We start from the raw sequence: 19,664 nt of genomic DNA, 5'->3' as shown, positions 1-19,664 counted from the left end.
GAAATTTCGGAATAAATGCCCTTATATTTTACTTTAAAGCAAACAGGCCTGTGTATTTACTTACAAAGTTGTTAAATTTCTTGATAAATCTCCTGATAAAATATTTCAACGCCTTCAAGTTTATATAAATAGCTCTTTCATTCCTGTAACTTTCACATGTAAAAATCTCCAATGGCTTTTTGTAACAAAAACAATTGTAGCATCATCACCATCTTGTTTATATTTCGCTGTAATATGAGACTTTTCTGAGTAAATAAGGCACGTAAACAGATGGAAACAAAATCACTGACATTGTTTAATAAAATTGAAGGAAACATTGTTTTGTGGTGTAATGTCGCCATCTGCTGGCAGAATTACCTTACTACATCAGTCGCTTGTTTATGACGTTGTTCACACGTGCTTGCTCAGACTTTCGGTAACCTCCTACGTTTAGTTATTAGCTGCTAACAAACACCAAAGACGAATGAACTACTAGTTATTAAAGTGTAAGTTGGATTTAATTAATATTTAGTGATATTTCTGATTTGAGTTGTATTCTTTGCAAGACAAAATGTTTGTGTTTATATTTGCAGCTGTCAGTTTCTTCTTAGAGAAGGGAGTTTGTCATTAGGACGTAGTTTATGTTATAAAGTTTAAGTCATGGTGCTGGATGTGCCCTTCAGATATTTGCTTATTAAAAGATTGGTGACAGTTTGCACATCTAAACAAACCCGTAACAGAAACAGGGATATTTTCGTAAAACTAACCGAAAGGAGTTACATCACAAGAAGCTTTTGCGCATCTTCTGTGAGGTCTAACGAGAATGAGGAGGACAGTGCAGATTCTTCACGCCTGAGCACCAAGTTGACATCCAGACAGGAACTGCTGTCCAGGCGGAGGCGACCCCTGTCCCCGCTGGAGAGGATCAGCAGCCTTCTGCCTGAGGATGTCCTGAGCCCTGAGGTGATGCAGCTGAGAAAAGAGAAGCTGCAGGAACTGGATGGAGATACAAATATCCAGGTATCAGACTCAGACTGCACACACCAGGACCATGGACCTGACGGAGTCGCTAAAGAGGACCATCTGGAGCCTCACAATGCAGAAGAGGAGACACCAGCGTCGTCATGTTCAGAGGAAGAGCAGGTGTCGTCCTCTCTTCCAGGGGAGACCTTGCTCAGTTTGGGGGAGCTGCTCATCGCTGAGTACCGAAAGAAAAAACAGTTGGAGTTCAGGAAGATGTTCCAGCTTCAGAACAGGGCCCGCCTGCAGAGCAGCTGGGGGATCATCCCGCACAACGAGCTCATTGGGCGGCCTGCAGGCTGCTTTCAGAACACAAGCATGGGTGTTCCCATCTTCATCCGTCGGGCCAGTCTGGAGGACTACGTGCTGCACATGAAGAGAGGACCTGCAATCACATACCCCAAGGTAAAGTGTGTGTGAAGACCTCAAACACGAAGCAGTTTCAGAGTCAATACTGATGGATGACTTCTGTTGTCAGGATGCAGTCACCATGCTGATGATGATGGATGTGACAGAGGGAGATTGTGTGTTGGAGTCGGGCTCTGGGTCGGGGGCCATGTCTCTGTTTCTGTCCAAAGCAGGTCTGCTCTCATTCCACTGTCTGTCTCACTTTGTCTTTTGTCAGGACTGAACCGAAAGCTCAATTTAGATGCAAAAATAGCCATAACTGATTCATTTTTACAGATATCGAGCTCAATCTTGGTGTGGTAGTAGCCAAGAGTCATTCCTAACACATACTCAAAGCTCTAACAGATTTTGCAATGTCTTTGTTTAAAACTTTGACATGCAATGTGTGGATGAAGGTGGGATTCAATAATGGAAGAAATGCTACTTTCCTTTATTATTTGCCTTCATTTTGTACTCAATAACACACATAAAAAGAGTGTATAAAGGCTATGAAAGGCTAGATACACATCAAATAGGGTGGTTTTTAAACAGAGATTTTGCACAGTCAGCTACTAACCCACCAGATTTTACCCAAATATTTATAAAATTGGCTGAATTACAGCCATTTTTTTCTGTTTGCTAAGATCACTTTGCTGTGGTGGCCAGCTTGAATCGGGTGTACTCCGAAAGTGAATCAACTGTAGATGTCAACCCTAAAATCATGTCATAATATAGTTTTTATTATGAATAAAGTAAAGGACGCAGTTGTTTTTCCCAGTGGGTACTAAAGGCAGCGTGCTGAGTGTGGAGGTCAGAGAAGATCACTACAAGAGAGCTGTGAAGAACTACAACAACTGGAGGACGTCGTGGGGTCTGCGGCGGGGGCAGGAGTGGCCCGACAACGTGCAGTTTCACAACACCGACCTCCTCACAGCCTCCTCGCTGCTTGCTGGATGGGCCTTTCACTCAGTCAGTGTCTGCGGCGCAGGAAACAGTTTGTCTCGTTCATTGACGTTGCCTCATGAACGGCTCTTTGTGTTTCTAACACATGATTTTGTGTCGCAGATTGCCCTCGACCTGATCAGCCCTCACCTGGTGCTGCCCACCGTTCTCCCACACCTGCATCCCGGAGGCGTTTGTGCCGTCTACATCGCCAAGTGTGTGTCTGCTCTGCCACTGCCACGTCAAAAACCAAATTTCCTTTATTTAAAAAACAAAAACACTGCTATGAAAAGCTAATTTCTGAACTCCAAAAAGGTCAAAATACAACCAGTAACTTCCCTGATTATGAAATGACTTAAAATCTTCACTTTTAGACAGACAAATATTCTGGATGTTTTTGTCTCAGGGCTGCTTTACAATATGGATAAAATCAGCTTAAACTAAATTAGCTGTGATCAGATGGGACTGCCAGGGTTGAGCTGAAAAAATCATTTTTATCTACAAGGTTTGCATGAAATCCTGGAATATCCTGGAATTTAATGTGGTGCTCTCAAGGTTTGAAAAAGTCCTGGAATTCCAGACGAGGTGCTTATTTAAAGAAACTGCTAATTTAATAGTTTGATTTCTATATTTATAAAAGTTTAGCTTTAATAGACTTAGAAAACTGCAGCTTTTAGAAAATTGGTATTTTTTCAATTCAAAATGCATTTTTAAAACTAATGCACTACTTCAAAGTACAAGGTGTGGACATGCCACATTAATGGTTCCGATTTGACAGATTTCAGAGCTGAATCTTTTGAAGTGAATTCAGAATTTATGATCATTTTACAGCTAAAAACAACTTCTATCCTAATCAGATGTTTTGGTTTCTGCTCTGACTGTCCCCTCTGTAACACAGTATAACGCAGGTAATCGACCTGCTGGAGGGCGTTCGATGCTCCGCGCTCCCGTTTCTGTGCGAACGCATCATCGAGGTTCCTGTCCGGGACTGGGTGGTGACCCCCGCCCTGAAGAAAGACGGACAGTACTGCGTCGTAAAAGCCCCAAACCTAGATGAACACTCGGGACAGACAAACGAGACGTCAGATGAGGCTGAACAAGGTGATTAAAATGAAATGAGCGACTGATGTGGACGTTGATGTTCGAGTCTTTTTCAACTGAAATGTCCGTTTTTATTTCAGACAATGACTATGGACCAAAGTTTAGGAGTATTCCCTACATCGCAAGACCTCATCCTGAACAACTGAGTCACACAGGTCAGATCTTTGTACATATTTAGCCTCTTTTGTTGTTTGATATTAGCTGTAAAATCTAATTTTCCTTGTTTTTTTTTTGTTTTTTTTCCTAGCATTCCTGGTGAAACTGAGGAAATTTGCAAGTTAACGACAATCAGCCCTGGACAGAATTGGTTATTTATGTTACCAGACATTATTTAAAAAATAAACTGAGATCATAAGGTGCATTTTAGACAATTTTTCATTCATTTTTTTTTATTTTGTAAATGTTCAGTTGAAACATTTAGCTGAATAAGCTATACTACACAACGTATGCTGCATAATATAGAGTTTTTATGTAAAAAGCAACTTATATGTATAACATCTCATCACAGCAGGCTGGAGTCAAGAATAACAAAGACAAGTTCAACTTTTAGACAGAATTTCAGACTAATCAGGCAGCTTGGAACCATCAAACAGGCACATTGGCAACAAACCTGAGAATCCCACCCAGCAGAGACCCTTTATGTAACAGACGTGTCCAAAGATTCAAAAAAATGCTAACAATATCACAAATAAGTTAAATAAATAAATAAATAAATACATAAATAATGATAATCATAGCTGGAACAATCTTTACAGAACTGGTCAGGTTATTTTGTGTTGGATGACTGTACTTCCTTGTTGCCATGTTTTATGTCGAGATGCGGTCGCAGCAAATAAGTTAACATGAAAACCATGTTTTTTGCTCGAGAGGCTAACAATTCAGACCTTTGCTTCCAAGTAAGATTGTTCATTTTGATGTAACGACACACAGAACTGCTCTGCTGGTATAAAGGAGAACGTCCAGAAACAGCCGAGCTGCTTTCAATCTCTACATCTCATTGATCCAGTCCAAGAAGGCGTCAAATGAGGATTCACAGGAAGAAGACTCCCCTGTCAAAAAGAGAGGATAGAGGGGGAATAAAAACAGTTAGCACAGAGAAGCGCCACTTCATCCTGTTTGCTGTAGTCTTTATAAATTATACAGAAATATGTGATTATCCATACAGCACCACAAATGTAACAAAAATTAATCCAGGAAAAAAATCTCAACTACAATCCAGTTTCTTTATATTTTGTTTTCAGTCAGCTAGACTTTTCTTGTAGTCTTTGGTAATGCTCTTGATTAATAGTTCTTTAGATTTTTGAAGTCTTTTGAAGTTTCTATTTAGCAATTTTAAGAAGAATGCTTTTTTGATAAGTCACTTAAATGAATCATTCAATCAAAAATAGTACTTAAACTCAAGAGATAAAGAGCACAGTGTCGACATGATTTCATCAAGGCTGTGGTCCACATTTTACACAACGGACTTACAGTCATTCAGTTGTAACTACAAACAATGCAAAAGGCAACACACTTCATGAGTTAAATCTTCTGCACCAATAATGTGAATCCTGAAGAGATGATCAGCTGAAAGGTGTTGCATCTCTGTTTCAGGTCTTTAATGTTTTATTTCCACCTCTGTTAAGGATACAAATACTCTTCATCTGTTGGAAATGGTTTGGTCCAGATGTCTTAACTTTATTTTTAGGGACACTGCACAGATTACCAAGACTGACAATGTTTTGGAGCTGAAAGTTGAGTGAAAAAGCAGCCCAAGTCCAAGAAAAAAAAGAAAGAAAATCTGTCAACTGGGAAGCAAAATTGGATCAACCTGGAAACAATTAAAAAAAAAAAAAAAGAGGGTTGACTTAATACCTTTGTACAGCACTCTACATTTCGGTTTTAGACCTACATACTAACTTTACTTGTTTAATGATAGTTATTGCTCAGAATACTGGATGTTGTGTCTCATACTAAACCAAACATACTCTACTGAACAGTTTAAGTGCAAAGAGTTAAACCAGTATTAGTGATACCTACTGGGAACCTCCTCAGGACAGAAGCAGCAGGATTTCTGATGCTTGCTTTTATCCTCCACTGCGCTCCTGACTGGGGTGAGCTCCAAGCCAAGGGCAGAAGTAAACGGGTGTGGATAGGCGCTGTCTACAGCCTGTGGCGGGGAGCGACCAGAAGAGGAGATGTGATGCAGTCTGCTGCCGCAGCTACACAGGGGACAGGAAACGGGCGAGGCAAAGGGCCCACGAGGAAAGCGAACGTGGCCTTGATCACTGTACTGCCGCTGAGCACCGCTGTGGTGATCAGATCTCTGTCGCTGCCACACAAAGTGAAAGGACACAATGGCCATTACCTGAGAGACGAAAACAGGAAAACACAGTTGAAGAAACAAATCCAACAACTTCAAGAGCTCAAAAGTAACTGACACAAAAAGAAAAGCAATAAAAACTGCTCCGACCAGCCAACTGATGCTTAAATTCCCAGTGAAACAGCATTTGTCAGCTTCATATTTAGGCAGCTACATGCACCTCCTCACAGCAGCGCCTGCTGACAGCAGCTCTGTACTGGATGCGAGCCCACAGCTCGTCTCGCTGCTTGAGGAAGCGAGGAAACAGTCTCCTCCAGTTCTTGCCCAGAGCCCACGGAAAGATTTCATACTTGCTCTCCTCCTCGTCCTCCTCCATAGTGTTGGCAAGGTAGCTAAACACAGACAACAGTAGTTGAAGGCAGTATGTCCAAAAGGAAGAGAACTGTAAAACTTGTATAAAAGATGTAAAGGATGTAATAAAACGAATATCTTTAGGCTTACAGTGCAATGAAGAAATTCTTTCTGGTGTATTCAGCAAGAGTGAAGTGGGCCCGTTTGAAGTACACAAAGGTCATGGCTAAAAGGTACTGATGAAAGATGGGGAAATGGGTAGAATAAATAAAAAGTAAGATTCATTAGGATTTGTTTCTTTCATCAAAGTCAGTTTTACCTTGTCTGTCATTTTGTAGCAGCAGTCCATCCTCAGAAAGTCTTGAATCAGGTTATCATCTAAAACCACAACCATCACGTAAGTCCTTTAAGCGAGACTCCACCGTACTAAAAATGTGACGTTCAGTTTATTTACCAAACAGACGCAAGAATGATGTCATTTCCTGCCGCTGAATGACAGTAGTAGTAGGCATTTTAGTGAAAGCTACGTCACGCTGACCAGGCTGGACCTTCCACAGTGAGCCGTCCATGTCTTGACCGTTGACTCTGTTTAGGCAGAGATGTCTTCTCATCTGGCGGACATTTTTGCGTTTGACCCGCAGAGACACAGAGGGAGGAGTTTTCATCATGTCACAACTTGTGTCATCTGTGGAGGAGGCCGCTGGTATCTGTGGACTGGAGGTGGAAGTAAGGTAAAAGAATTAGGTCTTTTCGCTTCATGTCACACAGTTGCACATATCTGTTGAGAGTTTGGACTAAAACAGCCCTGTTTTGTAGTAGAACTGTCGATTAGGGTTACATTATGTATAATCTGTGCACACTTGTTGTAGTTTGTGTTATCACATCCCTATGTGTTGTTGTGTCATGCAATTAAATTATAGCAAACTCCAGTAATTACATCAACAAACTCAACAATGATCCCAAAATATCTGACAGAGTTGCTTGAACTAATTTAAGACTTTAGTGAATTATCTGGAAACCCAAAAGAGCACAGTGAAAATATATTTTTAACATAATAATTAACCCTGAGTCTTTTTGTTTTTTACTAGCATAAATAATTACACATCAATATGACCAATAAATTGATGACAAAAATCAATGAATTCTGGGACAGCAAGTAAAGTAATTGTCCAATTTGTTGCCCCATGCTAATTTGGCCTTCAGATGGAGCTGAAAACATTAAAAATAACAGTAAATTGGTCACTCAGACCCTATTAAAATGTACAAGTGAACTGAACCTGGAGTCTGTTTTTCATCAGCATCACCTCATCCGTGTAACCGTCTATCACCTGGCAAAACAGCACAGCTCCGCAACATTACACTTGACTATTTCCTGACCTAACTTTGGTTTTACGTTGGCGAACACGTTCAGACTCGTGTTTTAAGTTACCTCAGTTTTTTTAAATAGCAGAAACAGTTCAAATGACTCGTCCGTGAACCGAACAGGTTTCCTGTTGAATGAACTCAGTGACCTGGAGTTGAGCTAGCTTAAAACGTCAGCCCCAAACTTTCCCATTACACTTCAGTTTTAGGACAGGGCGTCTGTCGCCATCTATGGCAAGCCGAGAAAACTAAAACAAAAGTAAATGTCCTCATAAACGGAAACAAAAGACATCTGTAAGCGAGTTTGAGGAGATAAAACTGGAAGGTAAATGAAGCGAGACTCACCGGAGCTGCTGCCTGTTAGCTCCGGTCAGAGGAGCGAGCGCGAGAGCGCGGCTGGGCCTCTTCTTCTTCTTCTTCTATTGTTTTTTTTTCTTTTTTTTTTAAATTAATATTGGTCCTCCACCTCTCCTCAATGGAAGTAAAATAAAGTAAACCATGACAGAATAAAAGCAAAGCAACTACTTTGCAATTAAAGCAGAAAGAAAACCAAGATGTCAACCAACACATATTATACTAAATACAACACATATTCGATTTTATTGGAGATACTGATGTTTAAATCAACCATCTTCCTGAAACAGATGTTTGGTAGAGTAAGTAGGGGGAAAAGTATTACTATGTGCCCTATCAATACTATTTGAGTTGCCTCAGTAGTGGAGCCAATATCCCACAGTCATTCATTTTATGTAATTTATTTATGTGTGGATTGGCAGCCAGTGCAGATAAATATCTTTACATTTGTCCACATTGTTGTGCTTAATAAAACATACATATTGAATTAATATAGACGAATGAAGGAATATCCACACACATATATACTTTTTGGTGCATTATTTACATGTTATATGTCTTGGTGTACCACTTCATTCTCACATTTCAGTTCCATATGAGTGTTTGAACTCAGTTTATTGTAAAGAAATGCTTCTCCTCAAGCATACTGTGTTCTTGATCAATCCGATTCCTGAAGCTGCATTTAATTGTATGTGGTATGTTTGTTTCTAATAAAATCAGTGTGATATTTGAGATATGTGTTTCATTGTGAAGGCACACTGGTGAGATTGTGTTTCTGTTTATTGTGTGCATGCTTCATAGCTGCACCCCACAGTGATTTGTTTTCTGTACTCAGGTTTTCTACCTTCAGCTTTTACAGTTTTGACACAATACAAACCAATGAAGGGCTTCTGTTTCGCCTTTACTGGTTCAATGCTGCCACCTTTAGGGTATTAGTTGAATGTTTGGCTTCATCGATCTTACCTTTTCATACTTGGCTTCAGGTGTATAGTGGTTTTACTTTTACCTGTTTATGTTTACGAAGGCTTTAACTTCTTAACCAGCTTCAACCAACAGCTTTCAGCTTGCACACAGTTTTTTCACATAAAAACAAATTTTCTAGTTCTTTATTAATTTATGTACAACAAACAGTTATTTCCCAAAACAAACATGTAAGAACATACAGAAAACATCTTGCAGAGTTGACCGTGTTCATTTTAAACAGGTGAAAGACTTTGATTTGCAGAGCTTTCTCTCTCCAGGTTACTGTCCAGAGTGTCACCTGGCTGAGTAGAGAGGAGGAAGTGCTGAAAACTTCTGACATGACCATTTTCTGTACCAAGATCGCCACAACCAACTCTAGGACCCCCATGTCAGAGTAATCTTTTTGATGACGTTCTCTGTTCCTCATTTTGTCTGTTCTTGATTTGTCAGCAGTTATTTTCTTCAACTCTCTCTGATGGCCTAGATTTGTTATAATGTGATCGCACTAATGATATTTTCAAACCTCATACCAAACAAACATATTAAATTCTCATTAAACAGTGACAATCTTGCACAGAAGAAGAAATATGATTGATGGTTTGCAAGGTTTGCAAATTTATTTGGAAGTAAAAGCAGACACTTAGTTTGGTCTCTGTATAACATTATAGTGTTTTTAGTGACAAATATATTAGCAACATGTAGTATTTAGGCTTTTTAAAAACATGCTTGACAGAGTAGAACTAAAATTGCTTCTTCTTTAATGTAAATCAAAAAAGATAAAACACTTTCACTTTTATTCCAGTGCACCATTTTTCTTTCTTTCTGCTTTGCTACAAGAGCTAAACAGTAAGATGTTGTCTGACTATAAAAAGTCACCCCAGGCCATCCCTCATTACCTAAATGAGCTTATGTTCTTACAAGTAGGTGAGTTTTATTTGCTTTACATGGCATATGCTCAGGCAGAGGAGTTCACTGAAAGCCCCACTAATCCTCTCAGCTACTTGTCTTTGTAAGGTACAGAGGAATGCTTTTTTCGAGCACGCCACAAAGAAATTTTCATCAACATGATTGCCAGTTTGTGGATTTATTTTGCACATTTGTGACAGGTGGAAACCATTTTTTATAATGGATTTAAGCACATTTTGTTTCAGAAGTCTCCTAGCTGAAAGGGATTGTTTTCGACTCTACAACCTCAGCCATCTGAAAATGACAGACACAGCAGGTGGCTAAGGACCTTGGCTGTGTTTTCATTGTCGTCTTTATTGTTATTTTTCTGTTATGTTGTTCTTCAAGAATACATAAAAATCAAAAATGGGCTGCTCACCATCAAAAGGTAACAATTTGGGCCCTTTGGGTACCATGAAGAAGGGGAGAATGCTACCCTTTGTACCTCAAGAAACAAATCCTCATCATGAAGATGGAGAGAAGGATAAATCCACTGGACCTACAAATGAAGATAAAAAGGAGAAAAAAGGAGCTCTGCACACTCAGGCATCTCAGAAGGAAGCACAAATGACACCACAAAAAAAGAGACCTTCTACCGAACAAGCGACCGTAGTAGCAGTGAACGTCAACAAATTAGAAAATCAGGTAATGGATACCAGCACAGTATCACTAAGAAAAGAGAAAACCATTGACAAGCAGGATTTAGTAGATAAAAAGCCTTGCAAAAAGACAAAGAAAAATGCCAAGGGTGCAAAAACTCCTAAAAAGAAAGACATGGACAAAAACAAAGTGTCTACAGATCAAAAAGTGGACTTTCCAGAACCTTTGGTGAAAGCTCATCAAGCTGCTTATACCTTTTTAAACCCTAGCATAAACAAATATGATTCTCTCCTTGGACTTTTGGAGCAAGCCACCCAAACTCAGGTTTCTGTGCAGACAATGGTAGCCTTCATGGCTTTACGCTATGAGGAAATCATTGAGGGATTGGGAGAGATGGCAGAGGAGGGAGAAAAAGTTCTAAAGCAACATGAAGATCATCTTGCTTGGCCAAGCCAAATGAAAAACCTCTCGTCTTTTCCACCTCAAAAGTCTGGCTCTGTCAATGCTGATACTCCACCGGACTTGTTGCAGCAGCTGCTACAGTACACCACACAGAGAATGAGAAACGTGAGTCGCACTATTGGTGGGATTGGGGACTCTGCTTTGGAGGAAGCGGTGGAGTATTTTGCCTCAGTGTCGGAGCTTTTAGAAGAAAAACTGAAAGTGAAACGTGCAGCCGAGGTTCGATTAATGCAACTCTTAACCAGTATTGAAACGGCCTCTCTGCAAAAGCCTGGATCAGAAGATTCTGCTCTGTTTAGTGAGGACAGTGGTATTGGGGCTGAGAATGAATCCTTAAATGGATCTGAAAATCGTAATAGGCGAGAGAGTTGTGGGTCTGCTGGGACAAACAGAAGTACAGTCAGTCCTAAGGAATACACCTCCATGAACATAAGTGGAGCATTAAGACAAAAGTATCGAACTCAAATAAGTCCAAGTGTTTCCCTCACTTCACTAAACTCTCTTGATTCTACATGTACCATAATGGCCAATGACCAAAGAGACTCAATATTAGGATCAGTCTCCTTAGACGATGGGGAAGATGACAACAATGATGAGGATGAAGTAGATGGAGATGCGGGGGATGTGCAGGTAGCATTTAGAATGCAATCTAATTCTTCACCTGTCAGCAGTGAAAAACCTCCTCGCCGCCTACCCACAAAACGCATCGAAAATCCTCAAAATGTAGAAATGACTCTCAAAATGAAAAATGCTATTAGTGGTAAAATACAGTTTGTGCAAAAACAAAACACCAGTTCCAAAACAAAAGTAGTCGGAAGCCCCAAAACCATTAGACGTGAGTGGACTGACGAGGAGCTGCAATCTCCAAAAAGGCCTCAAACAGCAGCTGCCGTTCGGAGGCCAGGAGTGAAAAAGAACCCAGTGACAAGAGGGCAACGTTCCCGATCAGCAGAATCGCTCCGAAGTAGAGGTGAAGATCCTACGCTGCTTGAACTGGAAAGGACACAGAAGGACTTAAACCAGAAGTTAGAGAGAATGAGTAAAAGCAAAGTGAGAGAAAACACAAGGACTACTCCATTTAAACCTGTTCAAAGAAACTCGCCAGCACATTCTCCAGCAATAAATCGCAAACAGCCTTCACAAAGCAAGGACCATAATACCCAGCCACTTAAAGATAAGACAAAGAAAGTGGAGCCAAGCAATGATTTGGAAGAGGATAAACAAAAAGAGAAAAAAACATCCAAGGGTCCTATAAAAGCCACTCCCCCACCTAGTCCTCCTTCATCACCACGGCCATCCTCCGGCCTTCAGAGAGGCAGGAATTCAGTCAAAAAACTGATTGATACCTTCAGTCAAGGAATAGAGGAGAGAGAAGGTCCTAAAGTTCTTGGGGCTCTGAAAGGTGTACGAAGGTGTGGCGTTCCAGTTCTGCCTGGTTTAGGAAATGTAGAAGCTGTGCTTAGTGCTGGTGTGACAAGCTGTAGGCCTGAGTCCACAACATCAGAGAAAACTGATTATTTAGATCTAGACAGTTTTCCTCCACCACCACTGGAAGTACTGATGGACAATTCTTTTGAAAGTGCACAGAGCGGATTAACTGCAGCAGGAGACGGGGCTACAAAAGTAGGAAAGTCACCTGTGTTAAAAAGAGCTGCCTTATCACAACGGCTGAGGGCTTCAGTTCAGTCTGTCACAGTGTTACCAAGCAAAGGAGGACTGCCACAATCTTCAAAGGTTGTTTCTGCAGATAGGCTGGATCAACAAGACACATTTGCTTCATCAAAGGCCAGCCAATCAGATGTTCAACCACATCCAGGAATGGCAACCGACTCCTTATGCCTGCAAGCCAGAAAGATCATAAACCTACGACAATCTTCAGACTCAAACCCAGAGAGATCATCAACAAAATCTAAAGTTCAAGGAGAATCAACAGTGCCTGAACCTAACACCCCAACATCTACAGTGCCTCCTGCTTCAGTAGCCACCAGCCTACCACCTGCCACTCCACCAGTCTCCAGAGGACGAATCCTTCCCTCTACACCACCCACCTCAAACAGCTTACACCGACGACTTCCCAGTCCCCACAATTCAAAAAATCAGTCTACACCACTCCCAACAGTAACTCCTCCTACCAACAGGACACTCCCTACACCACCAGGTCTTCAGAGGAGACTTCCCAGCCCACCTGTTTTAAAGCAAAACATTTTAAACTCAAACTCGGGCCTGTCGCACCCTTTCAAAGCCCCGTCTCCACCACCATCACCGAAAGTACAAAGATGGTCAAGGGAGAACAGCAGTGAAGACTCATCTAGTGCTCAAACGTTCAGCAACGCTCGCTCAGTCTTCTGCCCTGTCTCCCAATCTATGTTTGAGGCCCAGCCTTGTTCAGCTCCACAACCACCTCAAGCATGGACTTCTCCCAGAGTTTCCATTCTCTCAAGATTGTGGGGGAGTCGAGGGAGGTCACCTGTGTCTGTTCAAGGACCTCGACCCTTTGTCAGACGTAGCCAGTCAGACCGAAGACCAAGTCTGAATATGACACAACAACCTCAGGGCATTTCTGTGGCTGAAACATGTGGGAGTGAGCCAGCAATATCTTCCAAGGGGTAAGGCTTTAATTCTTTGTTGTGTTCTCAACCCTTACGTACTATTAGTTTGAAATGTTCTGAGAAAACTTGGATTTGTTGCTATAGTCAAAGTAAAGTATCTGCCTACAGTTTCGTTTTTAGCTCAGTTCAAAATTGTTTTCATATAGTGCCAATCTGCAATAAAAAGCCACCTGAATGTAATTTAGTTGAGAGAGAGAGAACTTCAACAATCCCTTTGGTGAAAGTTTTACACAAAGAACCAGATAAATTACTCTGTAATTGCTAGAGTAAGGCTGATATTCAGCACATAAACAAACACAGCTATAAAAAATTCAAATCTTCTTAAACTCGACTGCAGTTCTGCAACCTTGCTTTGAGAGCTGGCAATGGCTTTCTATTTTATTTTGAAAATATTGTAAAGAGCCTAATTTCATGCAAAATGTCTAGACAAACAACAAAACACTCATTATATCTCAATACAATAACGATTTTATGAAAGGGCAATGCTGTAAAGGTAATTTGGCAAACTGCCACATTAGTGTTTTAATAAATAACACTTAAACAGGTCTTATAAAAATTAACAAGTGGGAGTTGCTTGGAATTATGGTGTTTTCAGCTTATAAAATAAATGATTTAACTTCAGGAAATAAATATTTTCCAGTTTCTCTAAAATAATTAATTAATGTTTTCTGAAGGTTAAGAGTTTCATTTTCTCTGTTTATAATTCTACTGATTTAATGCAAATTGTGTGTTTTTGTCATTTCCAACTTGAAATCTTTTTAAAGTGGATATTAAATTGAAACTTGCCTGTTTTTCAACCTCACTATTCTGCGCTCCAAGGTTTGTTCCAAGTTTACAGGCTGAACTTTATAACTTTAGTTATTAAACCTCCATGTAAACAACTACCTTATCCCCACCTGGCACACTTCCCTTATTACAAAAGTAATTATTCTCCACTCTTTTTAACAGGCTGGACAATGAACCAACCAGGGATGAGGAATTATGGGGCAGCCAATCAGAACTAAGAGCGACAGCACGCTCTGCGTCACACCCGGACCTGTGTGTTGTAGGACTGGCCTTGCGCAGGGACTAAAGGGGCCAACACTGGGCCAGTGGGATTATAGATTAGCAGGCCTTACTGAGGATTTAACTTGATTGTGTTTGTTCCACTGGGAAGAGAAGAGGAGCTAATTCCATCCACTCTGCTGTGTCAACAAACCTCCACAAGATCTGTATTTGTGTGTTTTCATTAAGATGTTCTGAAGTGAAATTACTGGTTATATTTGCTGTTTGTGCTCAAGCATGCTTTTGAGTTTTGTTTACAACATTTAGGACTCATCTCCCTGTTATAAAAGACCATTATAATTTGTCAAGCTTACGTTCTCTGACAGCTAATCATCGCACAAGTCTGATCACGTTTAGGCTTATTTCCATCAGGTCAGAGTTTACAAAACCTCCAAGTAACAAAAAACTGTAAATGTATGAAAAGATAATAAAAAAAAAGGTTCAGAAATATTCCAAATTTGGGGCCAAATATGTAATGGAGTAGTAGTAACCAACATGTATATATTAGACTGAATTAAAATCAGATATACAAAATGTGTTTTTTTTAAAACATTTGATCCAAACTTTTGTTCTGCTCAAATTTATACTAGTTACTGTTTACTGTTATAGTGAGATGTGTTTGTTTGTTTTTTTGTCCATATTATAGGTTTACTAATCTAATCTCACATTGTCAGTGTTTTTTAATCAATTGTCGTTTTCTGGTTTGTCATTTTTACTATATGTTAATAAAAATACACATAAAATCATTTCATACTATCTTCTGCATCTTTCATCTGTTTGTTACTAGAGCGGCATCAAGCTTGATGGATATATCTTTGACACGCCAGGAAATTAAAACGTATGACTAAATTTACTAGTGAAATCATTAAAACTTTATTATTTCAAAGCACAGTTTAAATAAATAAAAATGTTCATGGTAATGGTTGACAGGTGGTGTGATTGTATTCATATTATCATTACAGACAGTAATGAATAAACTTTTGGCACTGAACATGTACAGTTCTCACAAGATAAGTAGGTTAATAATACATTTTGATAATTACCTGGATTGGTAAATAATAAAAGGGGAACCAAAAAGCAGCAATAAAAATTGACTTTTGATCCCTCCTTAATTTGTAGAAATATAAGTGCAGTGTGGCCATTTGTCCATCAGAGGGCGTATCTAGATCAACAATCCACCATCAGCTCAGAAAAGTGAAAAAAAAGAAAAGAAAACCAAGCTGAATACAAATGAAAAACATCATAATCTCACTGTTTGCCTTGGATTATGACCTACATATACCCCCTGATGTTTCAAACACCAAATGAAATATTCAGCCTCTTAAGCCCAAATTTACAACATAAAAACAGCAACACACAGAGAAATGTTAAATCTGAATAATCCAAGCCCTCTCCTGAGAGATGTGAAAACACATAGATTTACATAGATTATGTAAAGGTTATTACACCAAATAAAACAATTTCATATTTATAGATGCTTGCTGACATAGGAACTGCTGTTTTTATCCTCTCAGTTTTTACAGGCTGAATGACTTCCTAACTGTAATTCTTCTTTTAGAACATCAGACAGAGCTACTCCTGCATTAAAGATTAAAAAAATTTAACAATATATCTGATTTGTGTCGGATTACATGCTCTTTGGTCATTCATGCATGTGTTATATTTTTGCTTTCTGCTTTCCAATAATTATTGAGTGAAAATCACATAAGTAGGCTTAAAAACAGACAGGTGGTTTAACAAGTTGTGGGAGTCTAGAAATGCTTCTTCTTTGAACTTCTTTGATTTTTTTTATTTTTTTTATCTTGCTTTGGTTCAGTTGTTCATTAAATTGCACCCACTGGTGTAACAGAATGTAAAAGTACAGTCTTCTTTTGAGAAACATTGTTTTAAACAGCTCAAAGACTTTCTAACCTTTTGTTGTAAAACTGTCGATCCTCTTCACATTTTTTTTTCTTTTCTGTCCTTTCAAACAATCCAAAAAATTGTTGTGTGATTTAATTTCTGCTGCGTTGCAACAGCCGAGTACAAAGAGTGATTGTTTCTCTGAGGGTAAGAGAAGAAACCTGCAGTGAAAGCCATATAATTGGAGAATTTGTTCCCTCGTGGGTATCATGTTGATCATGTCCCCAGCTTTCAGCAAAATGGAAACAGTTTTCATCCTAAACTCAGCAATCTGAGGAGATGTTTGACCTCAGTATGCTGTCATGGGTGTCTTGCTTGGATTTGATCACAAATGGAATCATGTACAAAAGGGAATTTATAGACTGGATAACATCATTCTGTGCAAACAAAGCTCTGACACTGCAAACAATTACACAAAAAGATGGATTGTGCAGATAAAATAGTCTTCTGTTTTTAAATGACCAGGTGAAGCAAAACTGGTCCAAGGCATGGCACCACCACCACCTTGTTTCACAGATAAAATAACATTTTATTAAATAATTCAGTGTTTTGTTTTCCTCAAAATACAACACACTTTTCACAGTTCTTTTTTTCTACTTTTTCTAGTAACCAGCAGATGTTCATAGAATAGTGCCTTCACCTTTGTTTTTGTTTTCTAATTATTTTTTTAAATAAAAAAACAGAACAACAACTACTTTATGTTCACGACTGGAACAGCTACTTTTAGCAGTTTCAGCAGCCACAACAGGTGATAAATATCCAGCAAGCCTAGAGCACTATTACTCAAGGCGTCTTTAAAAAGAAAATTACAAGAACATGTGGCTCCTTGGAATCAAAGTAGAAGAAAATAAGAGGTGGCTGGAGACTTTTGCCCAGTCCTGTAAAGCTGTGGAAAGCCAATCAGCTCACCCGCTTTAGTGAGTCCCCAAAGATGGCAACTGTTATTGTACCAGTGAGCTGAACTAACACTTTGTAAAAGCCGCTCCCATGTTGCTGAGCTGGCCTCGGATTCCATTCATTACACAAAACCTTAGACCAAAGCAAATACATGAAATCCACAGTGTCTCTCTTTATCCCATTTCCACAGGCTGCCTCCTCCGGCTGCCTCACACTGAACTCTGTGGTCCGGTGGGGAAGAGAAAAAACATGACCTGCCAGCTGCCGCGGCTGCCTCTTATCACACCCTGTGTGTTCCCAGTATTGGTCTGAACACGGTGGCTCGGTGATAATATTATCTGATAAGTGTTTGTGTCAAACAGCCGTAACCCAAAGGTGAGCTCTGGATGGGCTGTTAATGCAGATGCAGAGATGTAGAAAACAGGCTGTAAGTGGGGAGGCATGAGCGTGACGAGCCTGTTGGGACTTCAGGTGAGAGAGCTCACTGACACGTTTCATCTGCCTGCCTGGATCACTGACTGACATCACACAGGCTTTTTGGTCCTTTCCACCATTTTATGGAGTTTTAAGCAACATTTGCTTTGCTTTCATAGTTCAGTCCAACGAAAGTTAAAATATGTTAGTAGAGCTGTATAGATCAATGTATTTTTAATTGCCTGCCACCGAAAGGCGAACGTGTTGTTGTTTTTTTGTGTGTGTGCATTTTACCAAAATATCTCATGGATCCCTTGAAAGATTTATGGAATTTGCAAAATATAATTACTGGATATACATCTACAATTGATTAACTTTTTGAGCCAACTAGCCTTAAAAAAACACAAAAAATGGCTATAATTCAGTGAATATTACAAATATTAAGGTGAATTTTGCTGTGATAGTAGCTGAGACTGACCAACACATAATTAGGGCTCTAACAGATTTGAACAAAGATCTTACACAAACTTGGGCATTAACTATTTGGAGTCAGTCTGTGGCTGTAGCTGAGAGTCACTCACAGTACATCCTCAATGTTCTGCTCCTTTCATGAGATCTTTGCTGAACACTGTAGTTCCACTTTTGGCTGATGAGGCGACTGGAGACAGGTGACTAAACGCTGACAGGAAACAGGTGGAGATGGGTGTGGCCGGCTGACAATAGAAAACTACTGATTTGGGAGAAACACAAATCAGTAGTTTTCACAGAGAAACATCACAATAAAAACCGCAAGGAACAGAACTGAATACAAGAATAATAACACACAAAAAAATTAACATGATAAAAAAAAGGGGCATAAACCTTTCTATAAACACAAGAACTGACTAAACATAGCCAAAAATGGCTATAACGTCATCATTTATCAACATATAACAATCTTAGTTTAAAAGTCTGGCATGAAAGGTGGCGGGCGATATGCATTCCTTCAAGGAATACCTTCATTTATTTTGCAGTTTTTCTTTTTTCCCTTTCAGACACAAACAAATCTCAGTTTATTTGATTTTGCTGTCTGATATGTTGTAAGATAATCAGTAAAAAAGGGAATGGTTTGCAGTGAATGAAGTGGGCTTGTCTACAAGCAGTGGTTTGCAGTAGTTAGATCAGTTTCAAATTGGAGTTTTTAGTTTTTAGTCAAAAAAAGCTTAGTTCTGGGTCACAAAGCAAACACATTTTTAACTTTTGAAACAACTGAACCCTCAAAATTTGTATTGATTCAAGCAAACTTTTTTGTGGATTTTCAAATGAATAATTTTTGCATCAGAGGATTTATTATGATATTTTTTTACTTGCACACTATTTTCTCAACTGAGCATTGTCTGCCGTGCTCCACATCAGTGCACTCATGGTAGAGACTTGACGTTTTTATTCATCCTTCTTCTGACTTATCAATCATCCTTTTCCAGAACAGTTGGAGCCTGAGTTGAAATGTGCACACCCCACAATGACATTTAAAACATAGTTTTAATGATCATAAGGGACAGATGGATACAACTTCACCATGAGGTCAAAATTCTCAATTTCCAAAACTAATATCTCAATAACTTGGTGAGAATTATGTTTCTACATCTTCACAGCCTCTCTCAGCTTCAAAGATAGTTCATTTTAGTTTCACTCTTGAGGAGTTGTTGCTGACTAAATAAAGACTTCTTTTTTTTTCTTTCAGGCAGAAACTGCAATATCCTAATAGTGCCCAAGAGGTTAAGAGGCAGGATTTCGAACATACAGCACAAACTGCAGCTCAGTACTAGCATCACACTGAATATCTCACACTCTGTCTTCCATATTTTCTTGCACAACCCCATGTTTTCAACTCAAAGAGCATGGTTCAAGAGTTTGGTGAGAAAATGAAAACAGATTGATTTAAAATAATCAAGGTGTAATGAAAGAAAATGATCAAATCTTAAATGTTTCAGTCAAGAGCATCACTGTTTAAACAGCCACAACAAACTGTAATCAAGCAGCTAATTTAA

At 39.4% G+C, this 19,664-nt stretch overlaps 3 protein-coding genes across 5 annotated transcripts; 2 read left to right on the top strand and 1 right to left on the bottom strand.

Moving 5' to 3' along the window:
* Positions 1-403: 403 nt before the first annotated feature.
* trmt61b (tRNA methyltransferase 61B) lies at positions 404-3,846 on the top strand. Its single transcript, XM_017426112.3, has 8 exons — positions 404-485; positions 573-1,404; positions 1,478-1,580; positions 2,165-2,355; positions 2,452-2,543; positions 3,227-3,429; positions 3,510-3,584; positions 3,677-3,846. Exons 2-8 carry the CDS (start codon positions 640-642, stop codon positions 3,709-3,711), a joined length of 1,464 nt encoding a protein of 487 aa, XP_017281601.1. The 5' UTR covers positions 404-485; positions 573-639; the 3' UTR covers positions 3,712-3,846.
* spdya (speedy/RINGO cell cycle regulator family member A) lies at positions 3,787-7,894 on the bottom strand. 3 transcript variants are annotated; one of them, XM_017426113.2, is made up of 7 exons: positions 7,790-7,894; positions 6,537-6,796; positions 6,402-6,460; positions 6,233-6,318; positions 5,952-6,123; positions 5,449-5,776; positions 3,787-4,478 (listed from the first exon to the last, which is right to left on the bottom strand). In XM_017426113.2, exons 2-7 carry the CDS (start codon positions 6,748-6,750, stop codon positions 4,417-4,419), a joined length of 921 nt encoding a protein of 306 aa, XP_017281602.1. In that variant the 5' UTR covers positions 6,751-6,796; positions 7,790-7,894; the 3' UTR covers positions 3,787-4,416. The 3 variants fall into 3 exon arrangements, with proteins under 3 accessions (XP_017281602.1, XP_024863770.1, XP_024863772.1); XM_025008002.2 differs by lacking the exon at positions 7,790-7,894 and adding an exon at positions 7,512-7,697; XM_025008004.2 differs by lacking the exon at positions 3,787-4,478 and adding an exon at positions 4,845-5,239.
* Positions 7,895-9,447: 1,553 nt separating this feature from the next.
* Positions 9,448-14,890, top strand: pcare1 (photoreceptor cilium actin regulator 1). The gene is made up of 2 exons (XM_017426103.3): positions 9,448-13,374; positions 14,326-14,890. The coding sequence occupies exons 1-2, from the start codon at positions 10,073-10,075 to the stop codon at positions 14,447-14,449; spliced, it is 3,426 nt and encodes a 1,141-aa protein (XP_017281592.1). The 5' UTR covers positions 9,448-10,072; the 3' UTR covers positions 14,450-14,890.
* Positions 14,891-19,664: the final 4,774 nt, after the last annotated feature.

Source organism: Kryptolebias marmoratus, linkage group LG10 (assembly GCF_001649575.2).
Source record: "Kryptolebias marmoratus isolate JLee-2015 linkage group LG10, ASM164957v2, whole genome shotgun sequence".
NCBI lineage: Eukaryota > Metazoa > Chordata > Actinopteri > Cyprinodontiformes > Rivulidae > Kryptolebias > Kryptolebias marmoratus.
Note: the sequence above shows the minus strand (reverse complement) of the source record. Positions and strands in the feature narration are given on the sequence as shown.